The sequence below is a fragment of the Trachurus trachurus genome (assembly GCF_905171665.1).
Source record: "Trachurus trachurus genome assembly, contig: scaffold_124_arrow_ctg1, whole genome shotgun sequence".
NCBI lineage: Eukaryota > Metazoa > Chordata > Actinopteri > Carangiformes > Carangidae > Trachurus > Trachurus trachurus.
The window spans coordinates 13,573-28,846 of record NW_028155240.1 but is presented as its reverse complement, the minus strand read 5'-3'; the positions used below and the strand labels follow the sequence as shown (position 1 = coordinate 28,846).

General features: G+C 41.5%; 2 protein-coding genes across 2 annotated transcripts in view; one reads left to right on the top strand and one right to left on the bottom strand.

Moving 5' to 3' along the window:
* LOC311007956 (helicase POLQ-like) overlaps positions 1 to 15,274 on the top strand; it is a 107,726-nt gene that overhangs the window by 79,613 nt on the left and 12,839 nt on the right. The window lies entirely within an intron of this gene.
* LOC311007954 (helicase POLQ-like) lies at positions 188 to 13,361 on the bottom strand. The gene is made up of 8 exons (XM_084001377.1): positions 13,203 to 13,361; positions 9,792 to 9,896; positions 7,781 to 7,985; positions 6,881 to 7,038; positions 5,611 to 5,709; positions 2,564 to 2,737; positions 1,359 to 1,472; positions 188 to 423 (listed from the first exon to the last, which is right to left on the bottom strand). The coding sequence occupies exons 2-8, from the start codon at positions 9,870 to 9,872 to the stop codon at positions 220 to 222; spliced, it is 1,035 nt and encodes a 344-aa protein (XP_083857503.1). The 5' UTR covers positions 9,873 to 9,896; positions 13,203 to 13,361; the 3' UTR covers positions 188 to 219.

The following is a 15,274-nucleotide window of genomic DNA, read 5'->3' as shown; positions in this document are numbered from 1 at the left end:
ACTAAATATTGGTGAAATGAAGGGAGTTTCTCTGCAGATAATGTGTTATTTAGAGGCTGCATTCTGCTGCCCTGTAGACTCCATTATACGGATATACGCGGCTCTCGGCTGGAGCTCATTTCATCACAACCACTTGTAATGACACCAAAGTTATCTGGGGGAGGAAATGATCGGATTTTATGCTGGAAATAAGGTCCAGATTGTAAAAAAAAACGTTTATTATCCTTTAATGACATCACAGCCGCCGCCATGATGATGATGATGAAGGAGGAGGGGGAGGAGCCTCACCTTCGCCGACGCTACGATCTGATTGGCCTGTTTCCTGTAGAGGTTTTCTATGGAGCGGGACAGGAGGGCCGGGTCGGCGTTGGCCAGGTGAGTCAGAGTCTTGTAGCCGGCGTCGTACAGCTGCTTCGCCCGACACTGCAACACAGGTAATCAATTAAATCATCAAAATATTGGTTATTGATTGATTGATTGATTAATTGATGTCTCCAAACGTCTTTCAGCTCAATAAAATTTTTTTTAAAAAACTGGAGAGGAATTCACAAATTCCAGTTTAAGATGTTTGGTCTCATTTGTTAAGAAATAAATAAATAAAATTGATTGATTGATTATTGGAACAGCTGCAGATGAACAACTAATATCTAATCTGCCAGATTTCAATCAGATTCATTGATCATGAGACTTTTTTTGTTTAATTAGAAGCAGGTTTGTTTCCATCTCTCTCTCAGAGCTGAAACTGATCAGTATTTGTTGTTTATTGAGTCAGATGTTTGTTTTAGTTTCTCATTCACTCTGATGTAAAATGAGCAGCAGCAGATGACTTCAAATGATCGATCGATTAGCAATCACTAGATCCAAATACAGTACTGGTTATTGATTGATTGATCAATTGATGTCTCAGAACGTCTTTCAGTTCAAGAAAAATCAAAGAAAATACTGGAGAAGAATTCACAGATTCCAGTTTTGTCTTATTTGTTAAAAAAATATAACTGATTGATTATTGGAACAGCTGCAGATGAACAACTAATATCTAATCTGTCAAATTCCAATCAGATTCATTGATTGTAAAACTTTTCTGTTTAATCAGAACCAGGTTTGTTTCCATCGCTCTCATGTCTGATTGATCAACATCAAATCAGAGCTGAAACTGATCAGTATTGATCGATTATTGAGTCAGAAATAAAAGTGAAATGTTTGTTCTAGTTTCTCATTCACTCTGATGTAAAAAGAGCTGCAAATAATCGATCGATTATCAATCACTAGTAGATTCTCTCTCTGCTCCAACACTTTCTGGACCCAAAACTGTGTCTCTCCGTGACCTTTGACCTTTGACCCCGGGGTGTGCCACTGACCTCCATGACCCCGGTGACCTCCATCAGGGGGACGAGCTCGGCCTTCACACAGTAGCTCAGCCGGCGGGTCAGCTCGGTCAGCAGCGCTCGGAACGGCCACAGCTCCTCCAGCTCCTACACACACACACACACACACACACACACACACACACACACACACACACACACACACACACACACACACACACACACACACACACACACACCCCTCTTGTTAACGGTACTGTTCCTTCTTTCCTCCTTTCCTTCCCCTCTCTATCTCCTTTCCTCCCTCCTCTCTCTCTCCTTTCCTTCTGTCCTTCCATCCTTCCTTCCTCCCTCCTTCCCCTCTCTCTCTCTCTTTCCTCCCTTCCTTCTGTCCCTCCATCCTTCCTTCCTTCCTCCCTCCCCTCTCTCTCCTTCCTTTCTTCCTCCCTCCTTCCCCCCTCTCTCTCCTTTCCTCCCTTCCTTCTGTCCCTCCACCCCTTCTTCCTTCCTCCCTCCTCTCTCTCCCTTCCTTCTATCCCTCCACCCCCCCTCTCCCTTCCTCCCTCCCTCCATCCTCCCTTCCTCCTTCCGTCCCTCCATCCTTCCTTCCTCCCTCCCTCCTTCCCCTCTCTCTCTCCTTTCCTCCCTTCCTTCCTCTCTCCCTCTCTCCTTTCCTCCCTTCCTTCGGTCCCTCCATCCTTCCTTCCTCCCTCCCCCCCCTCTATCTCCTTCCTTTCTTCCTCCCTCCTTCCCTTCCTTCCTCTCTCCCTCCTTTCCTCCCTTCCTTCGGTCCCTTCATCCTTCCTCCGTCCCTCCTTCCCCTCTCTCTCCTCCCTTCCTTCCTCTCTCCCTCCTCTCTCTCTCTCTCCTTTCCTCCCTTCCTTCTGTCCCTCCATCCCTCCTTCCCCTTTCTCTCTCTCCTTTCCTCCCTTCCTCTCTCCCTTCCTTCTGTCCCTCCATCCCTCCTCCCTCCTTCCCCTCTCTCCTTTCCTCCCTTCCTTCCTTCCTTCCTCCCTCACCCCCTCCCCTCTTCCCCACCCCCTCTCTCTCCTTTACTCCCTTCTCCCTTCTTTCTGTCCCGCCTTCCTTCCCCCCTCCTCTCTCTCCTTTCCTTCCTTCCTTCCTTCGGCGTGGCCTGTGTGTGAGGGGGCGTGGCCTGTCTGTGGGAGTGGGCGGGGCCTACGGTCTGTGAGTGGGCGTGGCCTACTGTCTGTGTGGCAGGGGGCGTGGCCTGTTACCTGGGTGAAGTGCAGCACGCAGGAGCAGAATGCGGAGGAGGAGCTGAGCAGCGTCTGGACGAAGCCTCGGCTCAGCTGGAAGCGACTCGACACCAACCACAGGTCTGTTTCCTTCAGCAGAGAGAACAGGACCAGAGCCAGGTACATCCTGCCCACCACCGCCGCGTCCGCGCTCTGACCGCCGCCATCGCCACGGAGACACAGAGAGAGAGGGTTAATACCAACCAAACACATCTAATCCAGCCAATAAAACTGGACACAACTGGAACAGAATGAAAAGAGCCACAAGAGCTGTTTATTTATTTATTTAGTTAGTATTTAGTGCTGTTTAGTTCAGTATTTCATGTAGTGAGTATTTAGTTTTGATTATTCTGAATGAATTTATCTGATTTCATTATAAGGTAACACTTTACAATAAGGGTCCCTTAATTTCAGTTTAGTTTATTTGAAAGGGACAATGCACATTAATAAACATTGTATAAAAACACATATGTAAATGCACTCAAATTAGCTTAAAAAGCTAGTTTTCATCGATTGTTCCTTTGCCAGTTTGTACAAGGCAACCTTTAAAAAGAACAACAATGGAATAAATTAATTAATTAACATTAGTTAGTACATTATTAAGCATTAATATATAAACTAATGTGTTAATTAATGCTGAGTAATGCATACATAATGATAACTAATTACATTATTCAACTTTTATTATTACTTAATAATTTATAAACTAACTTTGAGTAGCTTACTAACAGGCTACATTATTTAATGTGTTTCCTAATCCTAAGTAATACATAATTGTTTATTTATTTATTTAGCACAAACAATATCATATAAAAAAACAACATGAACAATCAACATGACTGGGATGTGCAAAGGGGAGGGAGGTATGAAACCCAAAAGGGCTTATATGAAAACCTCACCCACATATTCAAAGATCAAATTTGTTACAGTTTAATCAATTCTTAACAATTATCAATGATTGTTGATATATCTGTACTAACGAACGTTAATTAAGGGGCCCTTATTGTAAAGTGTTACCCATTATAATTAGATTTCTGTTATTTGTGTTTTGGTTCATTCACCTGAGATTATATACCGTATATACACCGTAGGCTCACGGTAAGGGACCAGCATGCACCTGGGTGGGCTAATGGCTTTTTACCACAGGATTTTTCTTTGTTCTTTGTTCGCTGCTTTTCTGGTTAAATGAAACAGGGTTTTTTTTGTTGAAACTGGACATTTGATTGGACATTATGTTTTTCTTCCTACAACCCATAGTGCAGCAGTGGCCCTTTGATTTTTATGATTTAAAGTTTGATTTGAAACTTTTATTTGTTTTGACAAACGGCTACTACACCATCTAAATATAAAAACTCCTAGAATGAGCCGTGGGTGGAGTCACATGACTCTGGAGTCAGTGGAGAAGTCACAGTGTTGTCATGAACATCCTGTTGTGGTAACTAAAAAAAGTCAACATTTTGGGCACAAATAAGTTGCGTCGGCCAGCGCTTGACTCATGTCCTGTCAGGTGTCATTGTAAAGTTCTCTAAAATTGTCATTTTCTCTGTATCAGCAACAAATCATAAAAGCACGACTGACAATAACACCAAACGACCAAAGTTTGATCACTTTCTATATTCTGAAGGTTTTTACAGAGGGGTTGGTTGATATATCATTCACAGCCTCATTTATACAACATTTACAGAGTGATAAAAAGAGATATCCAAAATCCTCCTCTGTAAAAACTTCTGACTCTTAATATGTCAACAAAATAAAACAAGAATTTTGAAAGTGGTTTCATCCATTGTTCAGATTTCTGTTCTGGAAATGTATGAAAATTAGCACATATTTAATTAGATATTGCCTCATTTACATAAAAAGTGTCACAGTGATATCTGTTAGTTGAAAACAGAGAAAAACTCCAAGGCACTTTCTTCTCTTTAAATCAATAAAATAACTTTATTTATCTGGCATCGTCACAATTATTAAAAATAACTCTAACGCAGGGAGTCTTTTTCCTTGTTGACTCTCTGTTGAAGTCTTGATGAGTTATTTTTAATGTCATTGTGACGATGCCAGATAAATAAAGGCATTTTATTGATTTAAAGCAGTACTAAAGAACTTTTATTTTTGGTTGAGTTTGGGCGGTGCCTGTGGACCAAAGCGGTCGTGTTTTGCCTGAAGGAAAACTCCATTTCCCATGAGCACCAGCGCGTAGCGACGTAAACAACCTGATCTCTCCCGGTCGCGTGCAGCTGGATTAGAAATTAACAGAGTCCAAACTACGTTTCTGTTTCCAGCGGCTGTTTGAGGGATGAGATAATATCTAACTGTGGCTCAACACAATATCATATGACGATGTTGACAATAAGAAATGTTTAACTTTGTTTCAGCACCTTATCTAGTGTTGGTTTAAAGACAGTTTCTCTCTGTTTTTACATCTCCTATATCTCTCTCCTCTAATTGAGAGACGAGTCCAGGAAGCTCTTCCTTGTTTGAACAGTTATTTAAACTATTTAAATAGTTGGTTCGTCATATAAAAGGAGAAAACCAACCGTCCAAAGGAGGAAACAGTCACATTATTGAGTTTCCTGGTTGACAGTTTGTTAGTAGCTGGAGGTAAAGCTATGGAGGACGTCAGAGTAAATGTGTTGCTAGGATTTTCTCTCTAAATCAAATTTGGTTCTTGGTAAGAAATATCTACACAGTGACAAGTTGTTGGATGATAAATTAATAATTAGCATTAATCCTGTCAGAATAAAGGTGTTAATCACCACAACTGATTAACATCAAAATAAAAGCCGTAAGAATAATGTTGTTATAATAATGATGTAAATTATTAAAACACCTTTTACCACTGTAACGAATACGGGTATGACTAAATAAAGAGGAGAATTAGACTACTAATTTTACAGGACACATACACACTGACTTTTTTGGTTTTAAAAAATCCTTATATGGGCACAGAGACCTCAACCCCCCCGCCAAATGTTTAACCTAAAGTTAAAGAGCTCATCATCATCATCATCATCATTGTGTCCTCTCACATTTTTCACCGCCTGTCCTGCAGCTTTCCTGGCCACGAAGCTTTCAGCCACGCCGACGGCCGCAGACATCTTCTGTTCAGCCACCGACAGCAGAGTGAACTGGAGACAGAGACACGGCGTCACACAGAGACAAAGAGACACAGAGATACAGAGATTAATCTGTCCCTCCAATGTCTTCATGCAAAGGTTTTTAAACAAACAGACATCAGCGACCTCTGCTCCTTCTGTAAACAGACCCCAGAGCAGCTTCGTCCTCACCTGCAGACTTTTACTTTTCTCTGTCAACACATCAATAGAAACTTTGTTCTGGATAATAAAATGTATCGTTCTGTTTCTTTTCAGTCCCATCGTCCCAATTACATCGATATCTCTTAGAGAGTCTGAGACGACAGGTCAGCAACCTTCATTAATGCTCTGCACTAACGTTAGGGCAAGATAATATTTGTGTTCTTTTATTGTTGCTTTATCTCTTTTCTTTTCTTGTCATGTTTCGTTTTAAAATGTTCCTTCTTTTATTGTGAAGCACTTTGAGCTACAATAATTGTATGAAATCTGTTATATACTATTAATATAATTATCTTAAAGCAGAAGTAAGCGATATATTTGTGTTAATATAAGTCTTAAATAGTTGTATCTTCCGACAGCAATCACTTACATAGAGTGTTTGGACCGAAACACGGGTCTGTCAGTCACTCTGCTCTGCTGTAAGCCGAGGAGAAAACTTCTTGTATACTTCCTTGTATCCTACAACCTTTATCCAATGAGGAGAGAGAACGGCATGAAGGGCTGTGTGTGCAGCCAAGGGATGCACGTGAATGTGGTGACGTAGGGACGAGGACCAATAGATCCATGTCGAGGGCGGGGACTGCTAACTCCATCGGCTGACAAGAAGTTAGCCAAAATGACCGGATCGCTGACTTCTGCTTTAATGATTATGAATAAGCTCATATTCATAACCATAAATTCACTAAATCCAACTTCATGTTTTTGCCGCTTTGAAAAGGAAATCACACAACACATCAACACAATCAGTCTGGAGATCTGAAAACAAGAAAGACGTAAAGACTCTGGAGTTACGTTCTTTGTTTCAATGTTTTTGAAATGACTTTGTTTAATACTTTTAATATATTTATTTTCTTCTCCTGCATATTATGATACTAGATCGCCTGTTTGATCTCCTGGCATCACTCTACTCTGAACCGTAACCCCCTCACTCAAACTGTAAATGACAAAGACAGAGAGAGATGGCGTCCTGCAGAGAGTCCTGTACCTGTCTGAAGTAAACCATCCAATCCGGTTTGACCTGAGCCACCAGGTCGTAGGGCGTCACCAGGTAAACCAGGTGCAGGTAGCTGTTGAGCATCAGAGCCTCCAGGCCGCGTGACAGGTCTCTGTAGAGGACGTCGCTGTAGGACAAGTCCACCGAGCCTGAGGGACACAGGACGGCCGGTTGGTTCATTTTTACAGAGGTTCCCTGAACGCCTCACATGTTAAAGGGATAGGATAGTCATAGCAGTAGGTCCGTTACCTTTAATTGTCGGTGCAAGCTATTTTTAGAACGGCGGAGCAGAGCCGCGAGCTGCTCAGAGCTACGCTACGGAGGCTCATGGGATTTCTTGGTTTCCCTCATCAAACTCATCAAATACACAATCCAACAACTCCACAACTCTCCGGTGGACAAGTTGTGAGCTGCATATTCACCACGCTATGAGATAATAACACAACGTTACCACACAGAGTTGTTTTAGAGGGAAATTCATGCAAAACCACTGATGCACGTTGCCTTCAGGGACAGTTTTTCAGCAAGCAGTCTCTGTATTTACCTCTAAGACAACTCTGTGTGGTAACGTTGTGTTATTATCTCATAGTGTGGTGAATGTGCAGGTCACAACTTGTCTACCAGAGCGTTGTGGAGTTGTTGTATTTTGTATTTGATGAGTTTGATGAGGGAAACCAAGAAATCCCATGAGCCTCCATAGCGTAGCTCTTAGCAGCTCATGGCTCTGCTCCGCCGTTCTAAAAACAGCTTGCACCGACAATTAAAGGTAACAAACCTACTGCTATGACTATAGGGATTATGGCAATGGGCCAATTTGCCAAAATGTTGAACTATCCCTTTAAACTGTCAGTAGAAGCTACAGTGATGTCACAGTGACATCACCACCGTCACCTTTGTACGTGGCCCGTCCGAGCTTGGTGACCTCCAGGCTTTGAGGGCCCTCCGTCGTCACGGTAACCAGCTCCTTCTCCTTCAGCCGGTCGACACACTGCGCCACCGCGTCGCTCAGGCAACGGTCCGCACACAGCTCGGCCTGCTGCACCCACAGCAGCGTCCCCTTCAGGAACTCCCACAGCTGCTCCACCGACGTGCACATCTGCAACACACACACACACACACACACACAGTTAGTATAGTTTTAAAATTAAAATTAAAATAGTTTTTATTTTCATTTAGTGTCTCAGTTTGCTTTTTTATTTCAGTTTAGTTTTATTTAGTTCAACAAGTGATGAAGCAGTTTTTATTTAGTTTTTATTTCAGGTTTTAAGTTTTAAGCCTCTGTCAGATGAACTTCCACATTTGTAGGATTTGTCTAAAGCTGCAACTAACGATTATTTTCATTATCAATTAATCTGTCGAATATATAAACGATGAATTGATTAAGTTGCTTGGTCAATGAAATGTTAAAAAATGTTGAAAAACATCCTCAAATGTCTTGTTTTGTTCAGAAACCAAAGAGAGACTCAGTTTATTGTCAGAAAGGAACAAATAAACCAGAAATATTCACATTTAAGAAGCTGAAACCAGAGAATTTTGACTTTTTTTTTTTTTTAACTCAAACTGATTATATGATTATCAAAATAGTTGACAATTAATTTAAGAATCGATTATTGTTCGATTAATCGAGGAATTGTTGCAGCTCTAGATTTCTCCCTTTTAGTTGCACCCATCCCATAATGTCCCCATCAGTCCTCATCAGGTTCCATTCACTCTTATCTACCTGTGACCCAGGGGTCGCGTTAACCGGATATTTTCCGTCATTCACCGTTTTTTTAAAACGGTGACGGAAAAATGTTGAGGCCATCCGTCATTTTGACAGATTGCAACTCACACCCATGGCGTCTGGCCATGTGCATTTGTTTACAATGAAGCCAGCGGATAATCAATACATGGAGCGTGAATAACGATATAAAACATATACAATGTCACAAAGTCACTACGGTGAGAATTAGATTAAAAAAAAAACAACCTCACAGCTGGCCACACAGAAACACTAACAACAGAGAAGAAGACAGAAAGCTTCCTCGCACGATTCAAACTCCTTCAAGTGGATTAAATGTTGACTGGGAGTCGTGTCAGTGCAAATATGACGGTTGATAATGATTTAACGGGCGAGATTTAGCTGCAGTGTCCGAGGGACCGACAGTAGTCAGCTGTTAAGTTACGTAGCTGTAGCTACACAGCGGTGTGTCTCGGTACAGGTAGAGCAGTGGGGGCAGGACATCACCGCTTCACACACTCGCCGCAATGGCTGCGTGCGTGCGTAAAAGAGAGATGAGAGGCACAGAGAGAGAGAGAGAGAGAGAGAGAGAGAGAGAGCTAACGCCAGTGCACTATGCGGTGCCTATGTGAAAACGTGCTCCTTTGGATGTTTTGGTATAACACATGGGTTAGCATGTTGATTGTTGACAGAAAACTGATGTCATCATCAGGTATTTACGTTGTATTCAGATGTTGAGTGGCAGAAAGTGACCCCCGCATTCACTGACTGACCCCTGGTTATGTGCTCTGACGCAGACTCTGCTCCGGAGCATACTCTGTTCAATTTGTTTGGACTTGATATGAATTAAACATGAATTAAAATGTAATGCTATTGAATATGGCATTATTATCATTAAAAAAAAATTAAAGTGACCGGTAAAAATAGATTATGACGGAATTTTTATGACCCCGTCAGTCAAAATGACCGGCGACGAAAAAGTCTAGCGCAACCTCTGCTGTGACCACAACTAAGCTGATGTGATCTGACTGAACTTTAGTTTCAATTAGTTTTACTTTGTTCATTGTAGTTGTTGGGGTTTTTAAGTATTTTGGGGCTTTTTTTTGCTTTTATTTGACAGTCTAGTTGAGAGAGACAGGAAATGTGGAGGCAGAGAGGGGGGGGGGGGACACAGGGACTCACGTTGAGGCCGATGAGAGACAGGATGAGGCTGAGGAGACCCTTCCCTCCATCCTGCAGCAGGTTGCTGTAACAGTTCTCCATCGGGGCGCAGACCAGAGTCTTCGCCTGCAACACAGGTCAGAGGTCAGAGCTGCAGCATCATAACACAGAACCTTTGTTTACTGTTCTCCTTTAACAGTTTTTGCGGCAGTGAAAGAGATTTTACAGCGTTGGATTGATCAGCTCAGATCAGTGTCATCATTCAAAAGTTTGGGCACAATATCTGAAGCAATATCAGTGTTTTACTTTTGTTTTTTTTGTGTTTTTTTCACAGTTTTAAGGCCTTTCACACCAGGGACGTATTTTTCATGCAAATAATTTACTATTATTTACACTAGGGCTGCCACAAACGATTATTTTGATAGTCGACTAGTCACCGACTATTTTTTTCGATTAGTCGACTAATCGGATCATACGTAAATTGAATGTAAAACATACAGTTTATCGCACCAGCATGCATCTGCTCTCATATAACCATAGCTTTCAGCTTGAAGTGTTTAAGGTATATGCTAACTAAAAATAAAGACAATTAAGATGATAGTTCATTAAACTTTTAATGAAATATGCAGCTTTAACTGTAGCATAAAGTGCAAACAGCTGAGTAAAATAAGGATAAGGCACTGGCCTAAACAACACCAAAATAAATACTTAAAGGTTTTTTAGGTTTTTCTTTCCTTCATTTGTCTCTGGCATTAGCTACATTTAAATAAAATGAGGTAGACACCTGAAACTAAGGAATTATTCACAATAATAAAGTTTTGGTAGGCCTATCATTCAAATATAACTTGTGCTCAGTGTAAATAATAGGAGTCGTTCTGTTAAAAAAAAAATGAATAGTTTATAAGACAATCGTCTTGTCTGAAGAAATGTAAATGTTCCCTTTTTACTGTCACAGAAGGAGAAACATGGAAAGACTCCACCAGAAAGTTCTCTACTTACATACATACTGACATCTTTACTGTGTTTCTACTACGTGTCTTGTGTCTCTACGTGTCTCTACGTGTCTCTACTGTGTCTCCATTATGTCTCTACTGTTTCTACTGTGTCTCAACTGTCTCTAATGTGTCTCTACTAGACTTGTAGCTCTCTAGACCACTTTTTTCGTGGTCTTGGTCTTGTCACGGCCTCGACAGTCTTTGGTCTCGGGTCTCTCGGTCTCGCAATGTCTCGGACTGGCGGAGCGGCCTCGAAGGGATTTAATATTCAGGCAGGCATGCTGTTTTTTTTTTTAAATCAATATTTATACGCCGACTTCAAGTGGTCAATCACACGCATTTTGTGACACAGATGCGTTAGTGCTCGCCATGTGATCACGCATCACATGATCATCAGTGACCACAACAAACCCCTCCAACCTCTCCAGCCCGGGAGCAGATGGTGTTGTTACAAACGTTTCTGGTTTGGAGACTCACACGTATCACCGCTGTCTTCAACAAGCAGCCTAACCCCCCCCCCAACCAAGCACAGTCAGAGACCCAGAAATCCTCAAAAGTGCTGGCACTGGCTGTACACTGAGGGAAAAAAACCTCTGGCAGTGAATGAGTTAGTCATCTACAAAGTAAGTACAATTTAAATCAGTAACATATTTCCCATTTATTAGACCTTGTTTGAGGTGCAGCGTGGTGTTGGAGGCTTGTTGTTTTGTTAGATGACTTTGGGACTAGTTAATTGAATAGTCATGTCAGTTCCTAACAGCACTCAAGAGTCAATCCTCTATTAGTGTAGAAATACTGGTCATGCAATTGCAACATATTTGATCTCAGCCAGTTGATGAAAACATTTATAGTGAGTTCACACACAGGACATGTAATGCACTGTCTCTGTATTGTTGTGCCTGTAGTTGAAATAATACAATCTCATACACTTAGCAGCTGAACCCAGTATGGTGCTCATGTTCTACAACTAGGGATGTCACAATTACACATTTTCTTTGTACGATTATTGTCAAAGAAATAATCACGGTATTACGATTATTCTGCATTAATTAATTTCACAACAATATGAATGTGTAAAATCAAATATAGTCAAAATGTAATTACATTACTCATTGTTTACACACAATATTTCAAGTATCTATTAATGTATGGCCAATTATTAAATGTTTGCAATATTCAGGTCATTAATTGTCATCTGTACCAAATGTTTACGTTTATTTTAGTCGTTTTTTGTTTTATTTTGTTTTGTTTTTTAATACAAATGACACGCTAACATTTAAATTCCTACCAATTCAATGTTACGTTAGTTAAATGGACCAGTATCTGAGCATTTACCTTTATTTTGGCGCCACATCTGCCGATACGGTTCTGACGTAATCTTTTCTAGAGAGTAACGGTATTTAGCAATCGCTACGATTAATTAATTGTGGCGTTTAATACCGCGATTAATTGAGAAAACAGGTAATCGTGACATCCCTATCTACAACTCAAGCAAAATAGCAAAACTAGTTGTTTTTTTTTGTCTCGGTCTCGGTCTTGGTCTTGAGCTGAACTAGTCTTGGTCTTGTCTTGGTCTTGGTAGTGTCTTGGTCTCGGATTAGGCAGTCTTGACTACAAGTCTAGTCTCTACTGTGTCTCAACTGTCTCTATTGTGTCTCTACTGTGCCTCTCTCTCAGGTTGGACACTTGGAGTTAATGAAGTTATGTGTCACTTGTCTCAGTCAGTACGTTTACATGCAGAGCTTAATCGAGCTATGCTCAAAATTCGATTTTGGCGTCAAGTCGGACTTCTGTCCTTGTCTCAATTTACATGCAACTGAGAAAACCGAATTACTGACGGGGTCCGCCCCCTCATGCGGCGTCACCCGTTGTTTCAGCGGGTTAATAACTGAATATAAACAACTTAGTAAGCTTAATAATAAATTCTCAACTGCAGTTCCCGACTGGATTCTCTCTCTCTCTCTCTCTCTCCTTTTTAAAAAAAAATAAAACACTCTTGCTGGTGGCGCTGTGTGAAATGCATTGAATCGGCGCTGATGTTGGGTTTTTTTCTTTACTTTGTGGGATTCAGTCCCGCAAAGTAAGCTGTCTGTAAGCTGTCTCTACTGTTGTGGAGCATGCGCACATGCATTGTCCAGTTATACTCCGACTAAGGTGTTTACATGACGGAGAAAACCGAATTCCAATCGCATTATCTGGGTGTCTTAATCGGAGTTCTCAACTCCGATTTAAGTCGGACTAAGGTGTTTACATGCACTTCAGTTGTCCAGTTATAGTCGGATTAAGGCAATAATTCGGTTTTTTCAAGTGTCATGTAAACGTACTGAGTGATTCTACTTCAGTTTCTACTTGACTCTTATGATCCAAGCAGCTCCACAGGTTTCAGTGTGTGTGTGACCTCTGACCCCGGCCCCTCTGACCCCCCCTGTCCTCTCACCCCTCCAGGATGTCCACGCGGTGGTCTCTGGGTTGTCCCACGTCCGGTCCAAACAGCCCGGCGCCGCGGTACAGCTGCGACTGTGACATCATCTCTCTGAGACGAGCGAAGTCCCGACCGAGCTGGACGCCGTCCACGCGCACGCCGGCCTTCTTCTCAAAGCTGTTGGGCTCTGACCGCACACACACACACACACACACACACACACACACACACACACACACACACACACACACACACACACACACACACACACACACACACACACACACACACACACATATATGAGTCAGCCGCCCGTCGCCTAGCAACAGAAACATCAAACAACTTCCTGTGTGGCATTTTTATGAGACGACGGACGCCTCAGGACGGAAGTGAAACAACAACACACAGAATCTGTCACGTTACAAGAGTTAATGAAGAAGAGGAAGCAGAAGAAAGAAGAAGGAAAAGAAGAAATGGGTTTATTATTATTATATTATTAACAATTCTGTCACTTTGACCCAGTTTGGTTCTTGTTTGTTTGTCATGTGAGTCACTGATTAACATTTATCAGTTAATCAATGACTCAATTAGTGCTCTGACAGATTCATTATTGTTGTTCTGAGAACAATCGCGTGGTTTCATTTTCAATCTGACGAACTGAAGAGACGTCGACTTCTGTTTCTGAGACGCTGAACTGAATTAACCAATAAAACCAGAGCTGCAGGTATTGATTATTGATCATCTTTATGTATCTTTAAGTATCTTTATGTAAATGTGATGTTGTTAAATATTTATATTCAAGGCCAAATCAAACAGGAACTTGAATTAGATTTTTTTTTTTTTTTTTAATAAAGTGCGAAGCTGATGTTTTTTGGAAAAAATAATCACAACAAATCGAGACAATTTAATGTTTTGTTTTAAACCTTTTTCTGTTTTGTTTAGTTTGTTTGTTCTGGTCGGTGGCGTCACATTGTTATTACATTTATACTGTATGTACATGTCTGTTTCATAAAATAAAATAAAATAAAATAACAACAACTTATCAATTTTAACTGATTGTTTGCTTCATAAAATATGAGGAAGTTGTTCTCTACTGGCTCTTCTGTCTCTTTCAACTATCTTTACTGTCTCTATTATGCAGGGACGTGCACATGACTATAGAGGGGCAGGGGCTCAACATCAGAAAAGGGCAGTGTACAATTTTTTCAGGCCTTAATATCAAAATAAATTAAAATAAATTACAGTTACTATTTAGTCGGTAGAGAAAGCCTGCACGCCTTCAGGACTGCAGTCAACATGCTGGACCAATTCCGCAACTTCCCGAAACAGAGTCATGACTTCTGAACTGGTGGCTAAGGCTAATATGGTATTGGGTGCACATTAACATGGCTTGCAGAAAAAAAAAGTAGGCTAAGCCTACAGGCTACACACACAAAACCAAGAAATGACTACTGTGACTGCTACTGTGCATTTACCAACAGCAGCAATATTTACCACAGCAAAGTCACAATTACCAGTAACTCAATATCTGGAAACAAATTCAAATAGTCAGTGAAATCAAGCTGAGTGAGTGATTCCTCCTGTTGCTGCTGCTGTTCACTACATTCAGGTGATGTTAGACAGAGGACGGGGTGGTGCTTAACTCTTAACAAGCAGTCAGCTAAACAAACACAAATGGGCGCTTTTCTTAAATATGACTCTTATTAAGCTCGTTGAATAAGTGGACGGCGACTTGTCAGAACCGACAAGGAAGTGATGTTGGTGGATTTATAACTCACGAGATTCGACACAAGTCGCTCCACTGTCACGTCTCATATATGTGCGGGTTATCGATGAGGCAGCAGCTTCTCTCTCTCTCTCTCTCTCTCTGGACGTGCATGTGAGGGAGCGCGCACCGCGGGGCAGCCCCCCCCCCCCGCCCCTCAGTGAGGGACAGAGCGGAGCAGCAGCGGACAACACACACACCAACGTAGGCTACATACACAATACTGTGTGTATTACAAGGAAATGCGTACGGTAGATAACCGTGGCATTTTTACAGCGCGGTTGTTTACATCCTCATGCACAACAGGAATGCATTTATTGAA